This window comes from Rosa chinensis, chromosome 7 (assembly GCF_002994745.2).
Source record: "Rosa chinensis cultivar Old Blush chromosome 7, RchiOBHm-V2, whole genome shotgun sequence".
NCBI classification, from domain to species: Eukaryota; Viridiplantae; Streptophyta; class Magnoliopsida; order Rosales; family Rosaceae; genus Rosa; species Rosa chinensis.
Window position 1 is genome coordinate 11335790 of NC_037094.1, and position 24991 is coordinate 11360780.

General features: G+C 39.1%; 1 protein-coding gene across 3 annotated transcripts; it reads right to left on the reverse strand.

The window, feature by feature from the left end:
* Window positions 1–2799: 2799 nt before the first annotated feature.
* LOC112176054 (tryptophan aminotransferase-related protein 2) lies at window positions 2800–7956 on the reverse strand. 3 transcript variants are annotated; one of them, XM_024313867.2, is made up of 5 exons: window positions 6904–7956; window positions 5098–5401; window positions 3716–4032; window positions 3288–3589; window positions 2800–3187 (listed from the first exon to the last, which is right to left on the reverse strand). In XM_024313867.2, the coding sequence occupies exons 1-5, from the start codon at window positions 7143–7145 to the stop codon at window positions 3000–3002; spliced, it is 1353 nt and encodes a 450-aa protein (XP_024169635.1). In that variant the 5' UTR covers window positions 7146–7956; the 3' UTR covers window positions 2800–2999. The 3 variants fall into 3 exon arrangements, with proteins under 3 accessions (XP_024169635.1, XP_024169636.1, XP_024169637.1); XM_024313868.2 differs by having other exon boundaries at window positions 3716–3996; window positions 6904–7946; XM_024313869.2 differs by lacking the exon at window positions 6904–7956 and adding an exon at window positions 5553–6118.
* Window positions 7957–24991: the final 17035 nt, after the last annotated feature.

Here is a 24991-nt window from a genome sequence, read left to right on the forward strand (position 1 = left end):
CCCTCCAATTTTTCCCATGCCATCCATTTCCATTCCGGACTAATTTTTATGACTGATGTTACAATAGTGCTCCCCAGGATCCCATATGTGCTCGAGACCAGAGCTGTGTCTGCACTTCTGCATCTGAGTGTTGGAATGGAATCCGATAAAGAGAGCAAAAAATTGGGAACTATGAGCTTAGGGCTTATGGAAACAAGTGATACTTATATACTGAAGATTGAGTGGTATTTATGGAAACTAGGACGGCAAAACCGACAACATGACTAGAGTTTTTTTTTTAATATATAATACAAGAGACTAGAGTTTGTCGAACTAGGAAGTAGGAATATAGTTTTCACTAATTAATTTCAAGCGACCTTCCTAAAAACGCATGCATCGGTTTTCAAAATAAATAGCTAGCAAACAATTCAATGATATTGAAGTTGGTTGGGCTACAGATAAGGTTTTCACAATTTTCAGAGGAGCGTTAGACGAAACGCATGCTTAATTTACAGAAATCAATAGCTAACAACACTAGAGTCGGTTCAACTAGAGACACTATTTCACAAAATTTCACGCAAATGTTAGAAGAACTTATGTATACGTCACAAAAAACGCATGCATTGATTTTCAAAATAAATAGCTAGCAAGCAACAACATTGAAATTGGTTGGACCACAAATAAGGTTTTCACAATTTTCAAAGGAGCGTTAGACGAAACGCATGCTTAATTTACAGAAATCAATAGCAAACAATACTAGAGTCGGTTCAACTAGACACAAAATTTCACGCAAACGTTAGAAGAACTAATGTATAAATTAGAGAAAGTTAATAGAAAACGACACTCTAGTTTGTTTAACTACGTACCGACTTCAATAAAATTCATGTGAGCGTTAGAATAATCTCATTTATAAGTCATGAAAATAGTTAGTACATAGTACAAGTCACATGAACTTCTTGAAGTCCGTATGTAGTTAAACAAACTAGAATGTCGTTATCTATTAACTTTCTCTAACTTCTACATTAGTTCTTCTAACGTTTTTGTGAAATTTTGTGAAATATTGTTTCTAGTTGAACCGATTTTAGTATTCTTAACTATTGATTTCCGTAAATTAAGCATGTGTTTCCTCTAACGCTCATCTGAAAATTGTGAAAACTTTATCTATAGTCCAACCAACTTCAATGTTGCTGTTTGCTAGCTATTTATTTTGAAAACTGATGCATGTGTTTTCTGCGACTTATACATAAGTTCTTCTAATGTTAGTGTGAAATTTTGTGAAATAGTATCTTTAGTTGAACTGACTCTAGTGTTGTTAGCTATTGATTTCCATAAATTAAGCATGCATTTTATTTAGGGAAAACATCACAAACCATGCACCAACTATTGACATTTCTACACTTTGCTATACCAACTTTCATATATATCACAATGGTATACCAAGTCTGCTCAAATCTTTCACTTTAGTGTACACCGTTAACTTTTCTGTTAAATATCCTCTAGAGCAGTTAAAAACAAAAAAAAAAATTACTTTTCCATTAACTTTTGCATGCAAAAACTTAACGGTGTTAACCTGATATCCCAAAATGATGTTGAAATGCAAAGTTCATACACCTATCTGATAGTTTTCAAAGTTCATACACCAAAGTGTAGAATCATCCATACTTCATACACTGTTTGTGAAAATATCCCTTTTATTTAACGCTCCTCTAAAAATTGTGAAAACCTTATCTGTAGTCCAATCAACTTCAATGTCGTTGTTCGCTAGCTATTTATTTTGAAAACTGATGCATGCGCTTTCGAGAAGGTGGCTTGAAATTAATTAGTGAAAATCTTGTCCCTAGTTCCACAAACTCTAGTTTTGTTATCGGTTTTTGTTGTCCTAGTTTCCATAAATACCACTCAACTTTCAGTACATAAGTATCACTTGTTTTCATAAGCCCTTAGCTCATGGTTCCCAATTTTTTGCTCTCTTCATCAAATTCCATTCCAACACTCAAATGAAGAAGTGCAAACATAGCTCCGGTCTCAAGCACATATGGGATCCTGGAGAGCACTATTGTAACATCAGTCATAAAAATTAGTCCGGAATGGAAATGGATGGCATGGGAAAAATTGGAGGGCGACCATTGGTGATCTCAGTGGGAGCAAACATATATGGAAAGAGTTGCCGGGAGGCGATCTAAGGAGCAATGTTATAGCTCTCATTTGAGCCTAGGGTAAAACTTTTTTTTTTTTTTTAGCTGAAGTCAAAGGTTAAGAGATGCAAAGAGCCACCTTAACCTTTGAGATTTTATTGAAGAAGAAGAAGAAAAAAAAATACAAGGGGAGGGGGACCAAAAAACCAAAACCTCCCATACAAAACAAAAATAAGCTTAAGGAAAGACAAACTAACAACATTAATGAAAATTCGGCATTCCTGAAAGGTCACTTTGAAAATGTCTGTTAATGAAAAGAGGATATAGGTCCCACCAAATCAGATCACTAGAAGCCGCACCATAATTCACGCAAAGCATCTGCAACTTGATTCTCTTCCTGAAAGATACGTGAAAATCGGAATTGCATTTGTGAAATACGATATAAGCAATTGCCCCACTCAACACGAAGCTGCTTATAGCTGCTTTGAAATTTTGTGAAATTCTATTCCATGGATAGAAGTTTGGTAATATTGTTGTTTCTTTTACCTAATACGTATTCACTGTCAGATACCAATATTGCCTTCAATTTTAATTATTCCTGGACTGAATAAAGGGGGGGATTATGGAATACCATAGTCTGAAGCCTTGCTGCTGCTTGCTAGTGTGTGTGTGCAAGTGGACATGGTTGGATTTGGACCCCTCTATTTCATTCAGAAAAACCATATGATCAAATAGATGGATACAAATTGCATCACTTTCTACTGTTACTATTCTACATATAAACCAATTGATCCCCTTCCCCTTCCTCAGTGTCCTCTCACACCAGCGCAAACTCTTCCATATTGGGCACAAGATTGAGGAAGAAAGCAGCCCGCAGTCATGATGTCATGACTGGATTATGGATAATCTCTTCAGAAACAAACTGAAGTTAATGTCCCTATCCAGCATGCTTATGCGGACATACTTTGGGCTAACCCCAAAACTTCTTCCTCCTCGCGTCAAAATCTTGTGCCCTTTCAGGAAGCTTTCGCAATCCTCCACGGCATCATCTTCACATTTGAGCCATGCGAAAGCTGCCGAGAAAGGTAAATTAATCAACTCATAATGCCCTTTTTTTTTTTTGTGTTTCATTAATAATGTCAATTATTAATGGTTTGTGGTATTTTCACTTACCAGGTTGAGGCTGCGTCTCCTGTTGAAGGAAGTGGCAGAACCCTGGTGCAAAGTCAGGCAGACTAAACATACTGCCATTGTTCACCGCCGCTTGAAGCAGCCGCCACCTCTCTGCCATGAGGTGGTAGATTATCTCAAAGAAGGATTCCCCTGAATCCGAGCTGCCAATTTCGGTGGTGTTGGTCATGACTTCCAAGATCTTGGCAGCTCGAAGCTGTGAATCCCTGGAGACGCCAATGGTGTTGAGCTCTATGAACTTGACCATTTTCTTGGCCACTTCGGCATCTTTCACTAGAGCCCACCTGGAAAATACATGCAGAAGAAAAATATTTAGTGGAGCAGCACAACTGGAAGCAACGGGTGCAAACAACATTACCCAAATAAAGTAAACCCGAGAAAATGATAAATTTGATAGGATCACTGCTTACCCAATGCGCGTCCCGGCATGACCAGTGGCTTTTGAGACGGTGAACAATGTCAGATCATGATCTGCAGGTGAGGAAATGGGGGTATATTGTGGCCAATAGTAAGCCAAATCATGTACCAATATGCCTCCAGTTCGATTCACCATAGAGTGCCTGACAAAACCATCAGGGTTGTTCGGAGAGGTGACCAACTCAATGTATGGGCCTTCTTTGTTGAAGCTTCGGGCATCTCCAGCCCAGACGTACAGGCCGGACTTGAGGTGGTTACTCATTACAGGGTAAGACTGCAAAGAGATTATCAAGCAAGATCCAATGCAAGACTGCAAATCTTAGACATGTGAAAAAGCCAGCAAACTTTAATATAATTGAAACATGCTAACATGCGATATACTTTCTTTAAAAAAAAAACCACCATGTGAGATACTATCTTTTTAGCTCCATATCAGAATGCAAAACCATCGTTGCAACAGACAGGCCCAATCTTCATGAATTTGAAATGAGAGAAGAATGTGAAAGAGAATTCATCGAGTACAAACCATGTACATTAACATGTTCTACAGATTCTTTAATTCATGCTCAATGTTATAGAGTTGACTTGAAAGGTACCAGAGAATATTTGAGTCATTATTATATGAAAATCGGAAGCTAGATATCTCCATTTACTAGTTTGATCTAATCCAAATGGGCACATGCATGAACATATGCAACATCATTCTGTGCAGGGGGGATAAAATGGGACTCAAGACAAGGGGGCAGAAGATTTAGTAACATTTAAGGAGGGGGACAATGGACCAAAAATTGTTGAGATTCCACATTAAAGTTTAAGAATCAAGCGGTAGGGAAAATAGTTTTCATTATTAAATGGTTCTCTGCCCTTGTTCTTCTGGGAAAATTAAACAGTTCATAAGAAAAAAGGTAATGGTTTAAACTTTAAAATCAAAGTTCGGTATTTGAAAGTTACTTATCAAATGCCATAAGAAAGAAAAGGAAAGTCTGAAAAAAAAAGAAGGTGGTAATGGTGGTAGCAATAACCTACCAAAATCAGGTTCTTCATATGCATGAAAAGCCAAGCCATTGAGAAAGATGACACCACCAACTTCGCACAAAATATCTTATACCATGGTAACAACTTGTAATTAAAGTGGACACCATTCACAAAAGCATGTCCACCAAGCTAAGTGATTTCTTAAACAAATATAAAATAAGGGAATAAACCATACGGTTCTTCACTAATGGCATTTGACTTTGCCTGAATTTTCCAGCAAGTAAACTAGTGAGCCAGTGACTAATGACCTCCATCTTAAAAAAAAAAAATCAAGCTGTAGACGTTGAAAGCAATGTATTAAACCAATCAATAGAATGCAAACACAAAATATAAAACTCACCGAGTAGTATGGGGCTGTAGATACCACACTCATGGGCTCAGATCCATCTTTCGGAGAAAGAGCGAAAAGCGCAGCTAAAATGAGCTGAGATGAACCTGTCCCAACCACAATGTGACGGCCTTCAGTGACGGCATTGCCCACAACTCTGTGTAATCTGAAAACCTGCTTGGCAAACTCGGGCTCCAAAAACCAGCAGAGGTTTTTAACATCTGAGAAATAGCTCATGGAGTGCCACCCAGGAATCACAACTGTGGTTCTCTCACCCATCATCATCCAGTATTTTTCATACATAGTCGGGTCACCACTGCATTTAGTCAGCATTAACACAAACAGATCATGTGCATGTTGAGCTAATATACAATAAAAAGCTTGCATCTTTTGTGTTTGTCTTGGAATTTCATCAAATCTTCACAAAATGCACTTATCCATTACAAAGTAAAAGTGAAAAAACATACTGACAGTCATATAAATAGGTGATAGCATGTTCAACAAGCAGCCAAGCATAGTATAAAGCTGGTATCTTCATGTAGAATTCTTGGAAATTCATCAAATCTTCACAAAATTCACCAACCCATTTCAAAATAAAAGTGAAAAAAAAAAAAAACACAGTGACAGGACTCATTACATGTTAGTATCAAAGTAAAAAATGTAAGAACTTTCACTCCAAAGATGGAGGAAAGTCAGGAAACTGTGCAACAGCAAATTGAGATTCTGAAAATGCATGGAGACATTGAGGTAAGGTGACATGGGGAAAACAGCAATTGGAGGGTGCGGTTTGGGTCCCCTTCCATCAAGAAATCAATGATTAGGTGTTACACATTTTTAGCACCAGATCAAAGTCCTGAGTAGGTTGGTGGGTGTCAATTGGTGGAGACCTAAAGAGCGGGTTAAAATCTCGAGAGGTCCCACAAAGTGGTGAAGAAGATCCATCCAGACCATCCCAATTATGGGACTAAAAAAGAAGCCCCTAAAAGCTAATTCACAATTTGGGGCGGCCAAAAGTTCAAAGATTTGGAACACCACACCCACTGTAGTCTTTTTACAACACTTTCACTTGCACCAAAGGCCAACACTTCAAAAGAAAAGGCCACATACGTGTACATCTAAAGCGAAGTTTATGCTTCGTGCCAACATGCACTAAGGGTATAGGTTTATTTAGTATACCCACAAAAACAAGCATCTGGGGGACTCCAATTTCTGCAGCCTTGTTATGAACATGTGAATTTTCAATGAGCAAGTTTGCGGTCCACGATGAAAAAGCAGTGTCAATAAGAAAAAGCAGTGTTCAAGAACAAAAGGGTTGGCTCCACTGCCGAACTCTAACATGCACCATGGAAAATCTCAAGCAAGAACAGTGCAAAGATTAAAGCTTTAAACTAATTTTTGGTGGGGTGTTCTATAGCTCTCTAAGTATCATTAAATAATTTAACAGCTTGTTTTGTGAGAATGATTCTTGGCAAATCTCATCACTGACGTCAACTGAGGTTTCTGACATATCTTGACCTCCTTTTAGATTCCAGATGCCATCATCACTACTAGCCTGACATTTCTTCCCCCATGCTCGAAACTTTTGCAGTGGGGGAGAAGACAACTTTGCCCATGGAAATTTTTACACACTATTCACTTTGACCACTAATTTGGAGTGCGCAAAAACCCGAAGACAATCGAAATGACAACATACAACAGGCTGGCCGAGACTGACAAGACGGTAAATGATACTTGAAGAAACGTCGATGGTGGAATTGATTATACACAATTGAAAAGCAGAGAGAAATAAAAACAGAGTATTGAATTGAATGTACTCACTGGTCCAGATTAATGACTTTTTCCATGCCTTCTTGGCCAGACGAAGAAGAAACTGACTGAAGCGTCCTCTGGGTTGCGTGAGCTTCCTTGTCTTCGGCCATTGATGGACCTCTCTGCTCCGCGGAGAAGAAGAAGCCCTGTTTCTCACCATCGAAAAAAACCCTCATAATCAAGCTTAGATTGAGCGCCAGAGACAGCACAAGCAAGTTCCTCATTGTGAAAATGCTCAGAAATTTGGCCATTTTGGTAAAACAAGGAAAGGGAAGTACTTAGAAGCAGAGCAAGAGCAGAGTACAGAAAACAGAGCAATGAAAACAGAGTGCTTTGAGTGAATGTGAGGAACTGAAGAAACTTGAGGGTTTTATAGCAAAACCCAGGAGATGAAAACAAAAGCGTTTGTGCCAAATGGATGGTAAAGAGTGAACTTAAACACTTAACACAAACGGGTCTTCTGGATTCAAACTGGTCTTCTGGAGTCCAATTGAACAAACTAGGTCAGTCAATCCAACCATGACAATTTTGAAACTGATTCTTGGGTCATGTAGAAGCTGTTTAATCGATAGTTTTGAAGGACACACTCCAGATTCCGGGGGTTCTAGAGACTGTAGCATGTGGGTTTTTCAAAGACACTAAATTTCTTCCCAAAAAAAAAAAAAAATTGTGAAATCAGATAATGGAAAACAGACAAGGAAGAAACTTTGTGAGGTGGGTAGGTAGTGAAATGCCACCGGAGAGTTGAAAACACTTCCGGGCCGGAGATTTTCTCAGGGACCAAGAAATCCCAGAACGATTATCGATACTAGATCTCGAAAACAAGAACGCCCAATAAAGAGTAGAAGTAGTAGATTCATTGTTTCATAGGTGAATATAAATACATGGCAGGTATTGTAAAGATGCATATGGGTTAATTAAGGAACGGAATAAAAGCCTGGCTCTTGCTACACGCTCTGTCTGCAATTTTCTGTTTGCCTTTTCTGCTCTCCCCCATCATTTTTCTATTATGTTTCCTCCTTTATACTGTTTTTACAATTTTCTATTTTGGTTTGGCTTCTTGAGTATTTGGTTTTCAATCTATTTTGGTTATTAAGTATGCTGGTTTTGAGTTGTTAACAATTAGGAGTTTGGATTTGGACTGGAAACTAGGAGAAGACAGTAACGGATCAGGTTTCTGCTAATTCCTTTTCAGAGCGGAACGTTTATGTGCTCTGGTGATTCTTTTCATTGTTTCTTTTTTTAGACTACGAGATCCCAAATTTAATTTCACCACCTAGATTCTACTTGGAAGGGGTCTATGACCCTTAGACTCCTAACTCAAGTCAAGTGATTGGATTATATATACTAGTATTTCTCTACACATACTTTAAATGTAAGGTTTTTTTTTTTTTTTTTCCTAAAAATAAAAAAGAAAATGGTTATGGGAGAGAAAAGTGGGTTATATTTTTATTTTATTTTTAATAAAATATATTTTATAAATGTCATAATTGTTCTTGTGATTTAATTAATCCTTAAATTTTATTAATTTTTTAAGGTCATTTCTATCAAAATTTTAAATTTTGACTAACAAACCCTCTTCTCTTAATAATAGTATAGATAAGCTTTTAACGGCTTAACTCAAAGTCCAGTGTTTACTGTTTAGAGCAAGTTCACCCGTTGGGTTACCCGGTCACCTACTATTCACCGTTTTTGTGTGTTTATTTCTACTCTCTGGGTCAAGAAATACACTAAACCCGTGACTTAGAGCATGAAATTCACTGTGCTCGTGACTCAGAGAGTGAAATACACATAAAAAACAGTGAATAGTAGGTGACCTGGTGACCCACGGGTGAACTTACTCTTAATATAAAGGGGAAATTGCTGGGGCCCCTTGTATTTTGGGTGCATCGACAGTTCAGTCCATAACAACCTAATTTTAACAAATAACTCCCCAGACATTCAAATCTCACACAATTTGTCCAAAATAACCATTTTACCCCTCACTTTTTTTTTCTTTCAATTCTTCTCTCTCTTTTTTGTTATTTTTTCTGCTTCTCTCTCTCTCTCTCTCTCTCTCTCTCTCTCTCTCTCTCACACACACACACACACACGCACACAACAACCACACCAAAACCTTCACTGAACCAACAATGGCGTCTTCTTCTTCCTACTGCACCCACTGGCACGCCATACTCTACTCCACCATGACCGTCATCCTCACCGCCATCGTAGTCTCCATGACTCTTCCTCCATAATCTTCAACAATCCCTTATCTGCAACCAAATGAAACCAATCTAAAAAGCAATCCGACTATCAATCACTATGAAACCCTAGAATTATCTCTGAAATTCAATTTCATGATGAATATCATCAACAACCCTTGCCAAAAAGAAAAAGGAAGAAGAAAAAAAACCAAGTTTCTAATTTTGACCTCACGGGCAAACAACAAACTAGGACCTCGGGTTCCGCCCTGAGATCCTTAAGCTCAGACATGGCCGGAGAACTGTGAATCATGGTGATCCTTAAGCTCAGACGTGGCCGGAGAACGGTGAATCAATCTCAGCAGAAGCTCAGGTTTCAGCGACGGTGTGTGCGCGACGTCGCTCGGCGTCGGCTGGTGTAATGACTTCGGGGTTTGGCTGATTGATGGTTGCTGAGTCGAGTGATGGTGACGGTGAGGCGAGATGGAGGCCTGAAAGCAGAGAAAGGTAATGGAGGTGGTGTCGTGGGCTGAAGGACCTCACGCGGAGGCTGCCGATCGTGTTTTGGCAGCGAGGAGCTTGGGCTTGGATCGGATTTCCATCTTGATTTGGTTGATAGTGATGGCGACGTGAGGTGGTAGCCGGATGTGGTGTTTCCGGCCGTAAAAGAGGAAAGAGGAAAGAGGAGAGAAGAGAGGTCGGGAAGAGAGAGATAAAATAGTGCGGCCAAAGGGAAAGAAAGAGGAAAAAAATGAGGCACCGCTGCAGGCTCCGTCTCTGAGGCACCAGGCGAGGTGGCGAGGTCGAAGAGGTAGGGTCCGACGAGGGCGGTGTCCTGAGGGAAGATGCAGATGAGGTGGGAGAGGCTGCGGTGGGTTTTGGATCGCACTGCTGAGCCGAGAGAGAGAGAGAGAGAGAGAGAGAGAGAGAGAGAAAATAACCAAAAAAAAAGGAAAAAAAGAGAAGAATTAAAATAAAATAAAATAAAAGCCAAAGTAAGGGGTAAAATGGTCATTTTGGACCAAATTGTTGAAATTCCAATGTCTGGGGAGTTACTTGTTGAAATTAAAATATTTTGGACTAAATTGTCGACGCGCCCAAAGTACATGGTGTGAATAGTAATTTGCCCTAATAAACATGCACTTCTAACATTTCTACTATCATTAAAACACAAAAATCAACCATTTGTTCATTAAATTTGACAAAAGAATAATTGTTTTTTTTGACGTTTGTCAAGAGGAACCCAAAGGCTTCCTAGGCCCAAGATAAACCCCTTCGGCGCATGTGAAATGCTCCAACTGTGCATTGCAGCACAGTGCCTGGCCACTTTTACAGCTTCGTGATTCGAACCTAGGTTGGGGAGCACACCCAACTAGGCAAGAACCACTAGGCCACTTGCAGTGGTTTAAAGAATAATTGTTATTATATGATGTTGTCTGAATGAAATTTAATTATTACAAAATAATGACAGTTACAACAGTTAATGTAACGAGACTACAACTTTAATTGTTTTTTTTTTGTTTAACTGGTGTATGGAAATACTATAACGAACTATTAGTCGTATTCTATGACCAATTATAACTGTTACAGCACTTGTTGTCGTATTCTATAACGATCTAAAAGATTCAATAATGAACCATTAATCGTTACGGCGCATGTTATCTTATAACGACTACTATTCTTGTTGTTAGAATATATATTAGTCGAAAAAAATGACGGTTACAATGTTTTATATGATGAGACTATAACAACTTAATGGTTTCTTTCTCTTTCTCTTTTACCCCAAAAAAAATTTAAGTTCACCACTTAGATTCTACTTAAAAAAGTATATGAGTCAAGTGATTAGATTCTACATGTTGCTAAAAAAATATATATAAATAAATAATTGGATTCTACATAAAAATGGTATTTGAGGCTATAACCCATAAGCCTTTAATAGTTTAATGAGAAAATTAGATAAAACCCCAAATAACAAAGCTCATATTAAGAAAATATGTTTGTGTATCATCAGATTGTGTTATATTCCTATTATATAGATATTTCTCTTTCTCGACATGATTAAACATCCTCTCATCAAGGTATGTTATTTTGCGTCTCCATTCTAGTGTAGTTATACAATCATTCCATATTCATTAATTTTCTCAAATGGTCGAGTTGACACTGTTAATGTAATTAGCCCATGTAAAATGTATTTGATGTAGATTGATTGCCTTAAGAATTTTTTTTTCGCCGCTACATTTTTCTCCACATAGATGTCGGTATTCTATGGGGTGGTCCAGAAACAACCTATGATATAGAGTCAAACAACTAATTTGAAACTATAAAAATAGACATCTAAATCATACGTATGACATATTAAAGAAATCTAAGTATCAGGTAATTAGAAACAACGATTCTATTTTGAAGGAACGAAACTAACTTTTGTACCAAATTCATAGGTTGAAATTTCTACTTACTAAAAATCCATCCAATTCAAGCTTTACACAAAATCAAGAGATTAACAAAGATATTATACTAAATAAATCTGATGAATAAGTAATTTGAATTATGAATATGATATATGTACCTATGTGAAAGAGAGTCTCTAACCCATAAAAAAATGATGAAATAAACCTCATGAAATCATCCTTTGAAATCATACGCAACTTTGTGAAAGGTCTCAATCAATAGAGGAGAGTGGTCTAATTCTATGGGAGGTAACATGACAACCCTAGAATATGGGTATCAGTTATGCCATTGTGGGGAGTTAAAGCTTCTATCCAACCTCTCCTTTGTGAACTTGGTGGACCAAGTGTAAAGACTGCCTACAAACCCCATATCCTGCATATCACAATCCACCATGGTTTGCCGGAATAAGATCATCGATGCCATTGCTCTTGGTACTCCTCCAGATTTGTCATTATTGCTCATAATCTCATTAAAGTCCCCTGTCATAAGCCAAGGGAGAGAACATGGATTAGCAGCTAGGGTTTTGATGAGGTTCCAAGTTTGAAACCTTTGACTATGATGTGCAAAGCCATATATGCCAGTGAGCCTCCAGATTTCTTGTGAACCAAGTTGTCCAATTTCAGCGTCAATATGATTAGGGCCATAGGTTTCAATCTTACCAGTGTATCTGACTTCCACAATAGTGTCACTCCACGAGATTCATCTTCAGAAGGATAACTGATGCAACCTGCAAAGCCAAGGTCCGCTCTAATGGAGTTTAATAGGCTCGGTTGTGCAAAATTCTCCGATAGGAAGATTAGGCTAGGGTTTTTGGCCTGCACCATGCTCACCAAAGCTCTTTGAGTTTCATGATTAACAATCCCACGACAGTTCCACATAAGGATGTTGATCTGCAACATATTGCTGAGAATGAAGTCCCTTACAACAGCTCAAAACGGCGGCGATTAGGGCTTGACGGCGGCTAGGGTTCACCACTTAGCGGGGGTTTCGGTTTTAAGAGATAGGATTTTTCTTAATTACTTAGCAGAATACCTACTTTGATTGTTCCTTGATATATACCTAAAATATATAAACCTAAATTTGTTATGATACACCAATGAGATGTTTAGTGATTAGTTATGTGTTTACAAGTTTACTTGTCAAGTACTAAACTATACAATTGAGGGAAAAGAAACTTGTAGATTGGTAATCCTCAATTAGTCAATGATGTCCTAGATTGTTTGGATGCGTTTTGGATCTTTAATTTTTTTTTGATAGAAATGGAGCAAGTAGAGAAAAGTAGAGAGTAGAGACTGTATACAATAATTAAAAACTATTAACTTTTGCTATACTTAATTGTTTTATAGAAGTGTAAAAATTAATTGGAGACTACACATTTTTCTCATACATTGTCACATAATTTTTTTATAAAAATCACATTATATACACGAACAAGTAAACAATAGTGTAATCCGGGTACAATACTTTACCGTATCTCATATGTATAGTCACATAAAGCCACTTACACATGAGGTAAAAGTACTAAAGTAGTACACATTAAGAGTGCGGTACATTATTTCACGAGAGAAGAGAAACATATATTTTTTTGGAAATAAAGATTTCATTAAAGGCAAAGCCCTATAAACAATTACAAAGGCCCAGAATACAGCTGGAAAGAAAAGTTGACTTCCCAACTAAATCCAACAGACGAAAATAGTGACAAGAAAGCAAACCCAGAACAGAAACACAAAAATGCAGCAGTCATTCACTGCTAGACTCAGTTCTCATCTGCATGCGGGCAAGGTAGTCCGTCGTTTCTCAAAACCAGAGTTAGGGAAGGTGGTGGAGAAGACGCCCATCTCAAAGGACCCACATTTCTTTTGGCAAGCGAGGCTGCACAGTGTGCGACCCGATTCACTTCACGGGGAATCCATTCCCAACAGATGTCATCGAAGAAGGAGCTACGCTTCCTAATCAGGTTAATGATCGGAAAGGTCTGCCAATTCCTACACTTCGTAGAGTTTCTCATATCAGCGATGGTTTCTTTGGAATCTAACTCAACAATGATCTTTTTCAGATTCATGGAGATAGCCAGGTCAACACCAGACAAGATGGCTTCAGCTTCTGCAATGGGGACTGAGGCACAAGAGGCCCGAGAAGCTGACCCACCTAGCACAAGACCTACACTGTCTCGGATAATCACCCCCAATCCAGCAGAATGAGGAGCAGACCATGCCGCATCATAGTTCACTTTCACACACAGCCTAGGGGGAGCTATCCAAGGCACTGGGGAGTGGACCGGTGAAGAGTCAGGAGTGATGGCCATTTGAATCTGAGACCGAGCCTCCATGAATTCCGAAACCTGGCTAGAGGTGATCCTGACAGTATGAAGTGGGTGGACAGGCTTTCGCTGATAAATAAAGGCACATCTAGACTTCCATATATTCCAGCAAATTAAGCTAACAATGGTAAGAAGTCGATTCCTTTCACTTTTGGTACTACAAGTAGATGTTAACTGTTGAAACCACTAATCAAAAGTTGAAATCTGAGACTTTTTAATTTTTAGACCAAGGAAGGACCCAAACCACACCAAATCCACCCAAGAGCACAAAAGAAGGGTGTGCTCAATTGTTTCAGAAACCTCACCACATATAGGGCACAAGGGGGTGGGAGCCGCTTTTCTTTTGAACAGATTGTGCATAGTAGGGGTAGCTCCATTGAGAACTCTCCATAGAAACATTTTAACCTTTGGCAGAGAGTTGATTTTCCATAATGTTTTCCACACTTGATGGTCAATCAAGTGGGAAGAGAAACAAATATAACTAGACTGCAAAATATGCCTACATTACAATGAAAGATGCACAAGCATACCCAGAGACAAAAGAAGCAGCCACCGCAGGCCCAAAATTTTTCCGGCAAGAAATAGGCCTAGTTTTCTACCTAGATATTGGATAAATAATCATTTTATAAAATTCTAATAAATGAATTAACCATGCATATGCAAAAGGGGAAATGATCATTTACCCAATTTTAGCTTAAAAATTGCCAACTTGCTCCATAACAGTTTTTTAACCTATTTACCCAAAACACTCTAAGGGATTATTTCCCTAATACCCAATTAATTTTTTTTTTTTATTCTTTTTACTTATTTTTGGGACTTTTTAGCCCTCTCCTTCTTTCTCACTTAGAGAGAGAAGTCATCCTCCACCTTGCTGTGCTCGACCAGTGGCCGGCCGCGGTCTACGGTGACCGGATTCCGGAATCCAACTGCCGGACTCCGGTGACCGGATTCCGGCGTCTGATTTTATTACCCCCAATAATACTTAGTAATCATATTATTGCCCCCCAATAATCATATTATTGCTCCCCAATAAACTTGTTATTGGGGATCAATAATTAGTGCAAAATGAAAATGTTTTGAATTTTGAAAGCTTCCGGAGGTTTATCCAAATAAATAATTTTATTATTGCCCCCCCCCCAATAATCTTATTATTTCCCCAATAAACATTTTATTGCCCCTCAGCAATCTTATTATTATCTTCCAATAATCTTATTATTGTCCTCCAATAATCATATTATTACCCTCCAATAATCATATTATTGCCCTTAAGTGAATTGCATAAACTCCCAAAACCAACACTACAGACACAATTGATCAATTTGTATGTTCAATTGTACACGTTCACTTTTTTTTTCCTTCCTCATTCTCGGAGTTCACAGTATATATAAAAAAAAACATATGTACCTTCAATAGAACCTTTTTTTCCCTTTCTTTTTGGGCTTTTGCCCCCATTTTGCAAAAAAAAAAAAAAAAAGATTTGGGCACACATACACCGTCCAAGGGTATTCCCTTCGATGCTGAAATCCACCGGCTGCGAAATTGGTTATCGCCGACGGCAGCGTTCCTTCCAAGAGGTTGTGATCTAGCACAGAAGCTCGCCGGAACCTAACTAGAAAATTGGCTGCACGATAGTTTATGAGCTGAAGCTGAGTCAATTGGGGATGCTCCTCAGATTCTCGTCGGAGAGAGAGAGAGAGGAATAGAGAAATTGGACTTGGAAGGAGGAGAGAGATAAAGAGGGACTGGAAACTAACTCGGCGTCGAAGATGAAGGACTGGAAACGAACTCGGCGTCGAAGATAAGGGTCTAGAAACGAACTCGTGTCGAACTGGTGATTGGAGAGAATTGAGCGTTGATGACTTCGAAGGTGGCCATAGAGACACTGGCGCCGAGGTCGACAGAAGGCGGCGTCGTCGTCTTCAGGCCGAGAGAAGCAGGCGGCCTTGTTGACGGAGGGCGTCGTCGCCATCGTTGCACCGGATATGGTGATCGGAGATCAGAGAGAGAGATCGGATCTGGAATGAAGAGAGAGATAAAGACTGGGATTTTGTAATTTTTTAATTAAGTTATGGGTAAAATAGTCGTTTTCTGTTAAATTAGGTAGGTGTGAACAAAAATTTGTTGCTGGAGTAAGTGGGATAATTTTTGCTTATTTTTGTGCTTTTGGTCAAGACCCCTATGCAAAATAGACAACTTTTTTAATATTTGAGAGATATGTGCAGGGTCGGACCTGAGATTTTGAGATTGGTTATAGAATAGACTCATATATTTATTTAAATATTAAAAAAAAAATTGGTTTTTGTAGTGAGTAGGTTTCAAACTCACCACTTCTATTGTACAACAAACAACTTTCACCACTATTGCATATGAATCTTATTTCACACACATTGCCACTTCTAGATGTTGGCAATGTGGGTGGAATAGTGAGTCGGTGCTGCATGTATTTTAGGATTGTCCAAAAGTTAAGAAAATATGGAAAAGAACTTTTCTGTAAAGAGTCTGTAGAGTATGGCAGGAGCCCACTTCTCTACTTGGTGCATCACATATGTTCCACAGCTACTGGATCTGAACTGGAAACCTTTTGCTTCACCACTTGGTGGATTTGGAGAAACAGAAATCTGCATCAGTATGAGGGAAAGATCTTGGAGCCTGACGAGGTTGCCCGATTAGCTACGGAGTGGCAGAATGAGTTTGTGCGTTTGGGAGCTTTGACACATAAGTTGCCTATTGCTGCAGTACATGGCAAAATCAGTTGGAAACCTCCACAGACGGGGCACATTAAAATGAACTTCGATGGGGCTTATGATGAAAAAAATGGAGTTTGCGGTCTGGGGGTTGTTTTTAGAGACAATCATGGAGTATTGAAAGGAGCTATGGCAGTCCCACAGGTTGGTAACCTCGCCCCAAGATCTATAAAAGCTTTAGCATTGCTAAATGGCCTCAGATTTGCAATTCATGTTGGATTCTCCAATCTTGAAGTTGAAGGGGATGCCTTCTTAGTCATCAATGCTTTACAAGAGAGTTCGGAGGACTATAGCTCTGAGGGTCATTTAATTGATGAAGTTAAGTCTTTATTTCAGTCTTTTCATAGTTCTAGTAGTCACTTTGTGAAACGAGAAAGCAACAAGATTGCTCATCGTTTGGCAAAAGAGGCATTGAAAGTTTGTCAACCTTTATTTTGTCTGGAGTCGGGGACTAGTTGGCTCCATCAGTGTGTCAATATAGATTTCCAGTGTGAAGTCTAGTGTGGTCTTTCTTTGCAGCAACTACTAGTTGTTTGTTGCAAAGTATTATTCCATCTTTCTATGTATGCAGTTCATTAATATTAATGAAGTGTTGAAGGAAAATCGACTTTGTGTGCCTAATCAAACTAGGATTAGTTTCATGGTTGTAATAGGAGAGAAGATTATAGAATTCCTAGTCCTACTCGGATTAGTTTTTCTTGTAACAATAGAACATGTACTTTGTAATCCCTATATATAGGGCTCCTATTCTCAATAATGAATACACAATTCTCTCATCAATCTCTCTCAAATTCTCTTTTACTTGAACATGTTATCAGCACGAGCTCTAACCACAAAACAAAAACCAAAAACCAGAAAATTTTATTCATCACCACTGCACCTAGCCCTCGCTAGACCGACCACTTGCAGCCCTTACGCATCCATGTGCCGCCTACTGCCCCTGCAGCACAGCAGGAGGCTCGTTCTTGTGCAGATCAATCTGCTTGCAAGCCCCGAAATGCCTTGATAGGGACCTCAGATCAAAATCCTTCACTCATCAAAGTTGTTCGTCTCTGTCTCCTCTATCTGAACTCAGAATTTCAGCCTTATCAAAGTTTTTTTGAGACCTGTACACCAATCGAAGTGAAAGCTTTTCAGAGGCAAATCTGCTCCGAATTTCAACAAAAAATCCTTGAAAACCACCGCTGCCACCTTCAAGCATCGCTGCAGCAGCTCCTAACCCACGCTAGCCTCATCTGCGTGCTTTCCCATGTAGTGCCTACGCGCCCCTGCGCACGCAGCTGTCGGCCAGCTCCTCGGTCAGACTTGTATCGGTCACACAGCAGGGATTGAAAGATAGTTTGTAATCCCCGACCCAGGATCGATAGCATGCCTGCCAACCTACACGCCTGCATCAACACGCGCGTGTATTGAGGATTTCAAGTTCCGAAATTCATGAGTAAGTTTTCACAAGCAAGCTATTCCCGTTTTTGAAATTTAAATTTACTTTTCTTCGGGGACTTACAAAATCCCTTCTTCTGCATCCCACCTTTCTGTAACGTGGGTTCGATTTGCTAAAAGCGGAATCGTGGGGATTCACGCTACATACGAACTAAGAGCGTCCGTGATCTTTGGACTAAGATAGTCCATGAGCATCGATTTTTACGAACTAAGAGCATTCGTAGGCTACGGACTAAGAGCGTTCGTAAGCATAAAAATTTGACCATATAAACGTCATTGGTTTCAATCCAAATCCAAAAAATTGGAAAACTATCAACATAGACAGTGGTTATAACTCTTTCTCACTAGGCGTACTCAAGAGTAATTGTGATTTCTAGGAAAGGTTTGAACTGAGAGAACAGTTTTAAAAGTGAGCAACGCTCCACCAAAATCTTGACTTACCTTACCTGGTCACAACCATATTGGAATTACCAAACGGATTGAGTAACTACTACTTGTCTAAGCTTTATTATCCTTTTTGGTTTAAATTTAGAAACTTTGACATAATCATTGGCTTTCATTGAAATAAAGTGTCGATTTTGATTCGAACTTTATTCATTCAAGTATGTTTCCCGGAGAGCTAGAATGCCTCGTGGATAATGCTACTACGCACACCATACTTTGAAATAGGCAGTTATTTCTTGAGATGACGCCTACTCAATCTTCAGTGACTACGATGGCAGGTTCATCTAAATTGATTCAAGGTAGAGGACCAGCTCAATTCTTGTTGCCACATGGCACAATCATTAATGTCACTGAAGCTCTCTACGCTCCTAGGGCCGAAAGAACCCTTTTGAGATTCAAAGATATAAGAGCCAATTGTTTTCATGTGGAAGCACATTGTGAGAATGGACAAGAGTTCATTTGCATCGCCTCTAATGACTACGGACATAAAAGAGTCTTAGAGAAACTTATGTGTCGATTTAGTGGGTTGTATGCAACCATTATTCGAATAATTGAATCCAATCATGTTATGAGATATGATTTATGGGATTCCGACACATATAGGTTTTGGCATGACCGTTTGGGACACCCAGGTCGTGATATGATGATCCGTATATTAAAGACTTCACACAAACATCCATTTTTCAGAACAAAAAGAAGTAAAAATCTGATTTTAGACCCTGAAAGAGCCCCTGCGCCTTACGGCGCCATTCACCCCCAAAACCGGCCATCCTTGGCCGGCGCCACCGTCCCCCTACGGCCTAAGGGTGGCATTGACCCCACCAATGCTCTTTTGTCTCCAAATTTTACTTCTAAAGTCAATTGTGACTTCGTGGCTCAACCAAAATCCTCATTGATTGTTTCTAAAGCCCATCATTCGTTCTGCAAAGCCTGCTCTTTAGCAAAATTAGGATCGAGACCATCCTATGCAAAGGACACTAAAGAAAATATATCATTCTTGTAACGAATCCAAGGTGATGTTATGGTGCTGGTTGATGCATCGACACGCTAGTCACATGTCATGTTATTGTCCACAAGGAACGCTGCATTTGCTAAACTTCTAGCACAAATTATTAAGTTAAGGGCTCACCACCCTGATCATCCTATTAAGTCTATAAGATTAGACAACGCTGGGGAGTTTACATCAAAAACTTTTGATGATTATTGCATGTCCATTGGGATTGATGTTGAACATCATGTTCACACCCAAAATGGTCTCGCAGAAGCCATCATTAAAAGACTACAAATGGTCGCTAGAGCTATTGTCCACAAGGAACGCTGCATTTGCTAAACTCCTAGCACAAATTATTAAGTTAAGGGCTCACCACCCTGATCATCCTATTAAGTCTATAAGATTAGACAACGCTGGGGAGTTTACATCAAAAACTTTTGATGATTATTGCATGCCCATAGGGATTGATGTTGAACATCCTGTTCACATCCAAAATGGTCTCGCAGAAGCCATCATTAAAAGACTACAAATGGTAGCTAGAGCATTAGTAATGCGCACCAATCTCCCTATTTATGCTTGGGGCTATGCAATATTACATGCAGCTATGCTTATTCGTTTGAGACCCACTGTCAATCAACCATTTTCTGCGTCCCAGATGGTGACTGGGTACGAGCCTGATGTCTCACACTTACGCATATTTAGGTGTGCAGTTTATGTGCCAATTTGCGCCGCCACAACTCACTAAAATGGGTCATCAGCGACGATTAGGCATTTATGTTGGATATGATTCTCCAACGATTGTCCGCTACTTAGAACCCTTGACAGGCGATCTCTTTACCGCTAGATTTGCGGATTGTCACTTTGATGAGACAGTCTTCCCACTGTTAGGGGGAGATAAGAACATAAATGTTCAACAGGAACGACAAGAATTGTCGTGGTCTGTCCCCACTCTGTCTCATCTTGATCCCTGACCCGTACAGTCCAAAATTGAAGTGCGGAGAATTCTCGATCTTCAGAACGTAGCAGAATCGATGCCTGATGCGTTTTTTGATATCGCTAAAGTGACGATATCATATATACCTGCTGCAAACGTGCCTGCAAAGATTGATGTCCCTAAAATTAGAGGACATGACGCCATCTCAAGGATACCTGAGCATGGCGCCAACGTCCCCACCCATGGTGATGTTGTGGCTAGGCCCATGGCCCCTGCTAGGAAGGGTGGGAGGCCCATAGGTTCGATGGATTCTCACCCAAGAAAGAAAGCGAGTTTGGCACAAAATAATTCATTAATCATTGATGTAAATAATCCATCTCATGAGGATATTCCAGATTATGGTTATGTCCAAGAGACATCATTGGGGGACGCTCCAATGTCAGAACCAAATCCAGAGAATACAGAGATCTCCATAAATTACACTAATGTACATGAGATGATGGATATAAATTATATGGCTATTGATGATGCATTTGCATATCATGTTGCAAAATGAATTATAGAATATGATGATATCGAACCTCGCTCTGTCGATGAATGTCAACGAATAGAGGATTGGCCTAAATGAAAAGATGAGATCCAGGCTGAATTAGATTCGCTAGCAAAGACACAGGTATTTGGGACTATAACGCAAACACCCCCATATGTAAAGCTTGTTGGCCATAAATGGGTCTTTGTTAGAAAGCGTAATGAGAAAAATGAGGTGGTTAGATATAAAGCCCGCCTCGTGGTGCAAGATTTCTCACAATGCCCTGGAATCGACTACGAGACGTTATAACGTTCCGCTACCTTGTCAGTTTGGTAGTTTCTGAAAAACTTGACATGCATCTTATGGATGTGATTACAACATATCTCTATGGGGATCTAGATTCAGAGATATATATGAAGGTTTCAGATGGACTTCAATTACCCAAATCGAGTGGCTCTAAACCACGGAGAGTGTTTTCAATAAAATTAAAACGATCACTATATGGATTAAAATGATCAGGACGGATGTGGTATAACCGTCTAAGTGACTACTTGATTGAGAAGAGATATATTAATAATGAAATATGTCCATGCATGTTCATCAAAAGAACAACTTTCGGATGTGTAATCGTAGCAGTTTATGTCGATGACATAACCTAATTGGAACTCTAGATGAGTTAAAGGAAACTGCTAAATACTTGAAATCCGAATTTGAGATGAAAGATCTTGGGAAAACACGGTTTTGTCTCTGTTTAGAACTCGAGCACCGTAGTGATGGGATTTTGATCCTTCAGTCTGCATATACTCAGAAAATTCTAAGGCGCTTTAATAAAGATAAAGCAAACTCTGTGAGTACTCCCATGATTGGCCATAGTCTTGAGCCCGGAAAAGATCTGTTTCGTCCAAAGGATGAGGACGAAGAGTCATTAGAGGCCGAAGTGCCCTACTTAAGTGCAATAGGCGCATTATTGTACTTAGCTCAATGCACAAGACCAGACAACTCATTCGCAGTGAACTTGTTAGCTCGACATACTTCTACGCCAACACGCCGCCATTGGATTGGTGTAAAGACAATCTTTCGATACTTAAGAGGTAAGATTGATATGGGCCTATTTTATCCCTATGCAGAGAAAAAGAATGACAGAAGGATGGGATCTGACCATATTGTCTCAAGTGCCACTGTCCAAAATGCCATGGACGGCAACATTGTCGTCGCCACCACCAAGGGTGGCCAGCCACACCCTCCTCCACTCCATCAAAATGACAATGATATTTTGATGGGTTTTGCTGATGTAGGGTATCTCTCTAACCCTCACAAATGTCGCTCCCAAACAGATTATGTCTTTACCATGGGAAGCGCCGCGATATCTTGGAGGTCTATAAAACAGACCCTTGTTGCTACTTCCTAGAATCATGCAGAGATTATTGCTCTACATGAAGCTGTACATGAATGTGTATGGTTAAGGTCTGTAATTAGACATATTCAAGGAAGTTGTCATTTGAAGTCTACCACGGATGAACCTACATGCATTTATGAGGATAATGCAGCATGTATTGAGCAAATGAAATAGGTTTCATCAAGGGCGACAACACTAAGCATATATCGCCTAAGTTATTTTATAATAAGCAACAACAATCACTTCTAAAGATTAAAGTGAATCAAATCCGATCAGAGGATAATGTAACGGACTTATTCACTAAGTCGTTACCTAAATCCACATTCGAGAAACATGTGAAGAGCATCGGATTGAGAAAGTTATTCAAACTTCCACGATTGTAGCAATCAAAGGGAGATATCGACATAAGGGGGAGTTATGATGTCTACATGTTCGTTCTCGCAGAGTGAAGGACGTGTTGTACTCTTTTTCTCCTCGTCGAGCTTGTTTTTGTCCCACGGGGTTTTTCACTCGAGCAAGGTTTTTAACGAGGCAACGGATGAAGCGTCACCACCAAGTTTGAGCGGCACAAGGGGGAGTGTTAAAGGAAAATCGACGTTGTGTGCCTAATCAAACTAGAATTAGTTTCATGGTTGTAATAGGAGAGAAGGTTCTAGAATTCAGAGTCCTACTCGGATTAGTTTTCCTTGTAACTGATGCGCTTTTGGGAAGCGCGCAATTTAACCCTGAAATATCGTTAGTAGTATAAGCAAATAGGGATCGTTCTATTTCGGGGATTGAGGGTACACCTGTCATTGTGAAACAAATAAAGAAAAGTATTATTTACAAAAATAAAATAAAGAATAAATATATACAAGTGAACAAAAATAAGGGGGGATTTTGTTTTTGGATTTTCGAAAATAAAACTAAGTTAACAAAATAATTAAAATGCAAAAACATAAAAATAAAATGGAGTGAGAGAACAAAGATCAAAAACCGAAACATATGATTAAAATTGATTCAAACCCTAATATTGTTCATCTAAGTCATGAGAGAGGAGTTGATCATGTGAAACATTCGAAAGCAAATGAATTCCCATTTTTTACTTTTCAATGCTAATTAACCTAAGCGAAAGCACCTAGATTAATCCTATTAAACATGCAATCAAACCCTAGAAAGCTAGTCAATCATGTCATGTTTAACGCATTACACATAGAGAAAGGCTATCAACTCAAGTGTACAACTTAGTATGGAAAAGTCCACCTAATTGCAATCCTCTTTAATTAAATTCGGTCTTTGCACAAAACCTTTACTACTTTGATTCAAGTTTACACAAAACGAAAAGTCGATTTCATGTTCTTAAACCTAGCACCATTCATATCAAAACCCTAAGTGTTTGCAACCACATAAGATTAAAATACAAAAGTTATCTATAACGCAAATTTAATTAAACAAACCCACATAAGCAACCTTCGAATCACAATAATATGAATCTGAAAATTCTCAATTAATCATAAAATTCCAGAAATTAATATTCATTCAAACACATATGTCAACTAGAACAAAACCAACGAAATCAAAGCAAAGGTTACAAAGGAGAATCGGATTACACCGTGAGATGGAGATGAGATGAACGAATTGAGGATGTGGTCTCTTGAATCTCGAAAGCAAGCTTCAAGGATGGTGATGGAGGATGATGCTCACGGCAATTCTTCTTCTCCCTTGGCCTTGCTTGAAATGTTGAATGCACTAGAGGATGGAGAGAAAATGGAAAGGAAATGGAGAGACAAGGAGATGAAATGGATGAAGGAATGTGTGTTATGGATTCAGAAATTGGTGATTGAGAGTGAGAGGAGAAGGTGTTTAAATAGGGAGGAAAAAGAAGAGTGAAATGATGAGATGAAGAAAAATAATGAAAGTGGAGTATGAGAGTGGTTTGTAAAATATGTAAAAGATGAGGTAATGATGAAAACAAAGCATGAAGGTGAAGAAACGTGGAAGTGATGATGATCTTTTAGAGTAGAAAAATGTATCCAAGGAAAAAGAAATGCTTTCTTCATGTGGGTGGGAAACATGAATATGTGGTGTTGAGCTGTTTTCAAGTCAGTTTCTTCCCCTTTATTCCTTCAATTATTTCTCCAACAAGACTTCATTATATGCCTTCGACTTCTTCATATGAAATTATCCACCATGAGTGTAGATTACTGTGGTAAAATTTCAGAATTTCTTGCCATGTGGTTGGGCCGGAAATGCTGCTGGACCTCTTACAGGTCCAGTTTTCCGGTTTTGCTTCTGTAGAGAATTGGGCTGATTGTTTGAAGGCCTTCCACTCATATTTTTCTCTGGCACTCTTCATAAGAAATGATCCTTTGGGTGTCTAGAGTGGATCTGGAAGGTTTCAGCTCATTTGAAGTTCATTTGGTCAGGCGGCCGCTCCTTCTTCTTTGCTTGGCTTGGTTTCTCCTAGCCGAAGTAGGAATATGTGTAAAATTGATCTTTTAGTACATTTCCATTTTTCTACTCCAATGTACCTTCATCTTTGCTCCCCTTGGTGTTCGCAAGCTCCTCTTTCCATTTATGAGTTCATTTCCATATTTAGCTCGGAGGTCCTGAAAATAGAAACTAATAAGAAAAATAGAAACTTTCCTAAACTGAAAAATAGAAACTACCGAAAATGGAAACTTACTAA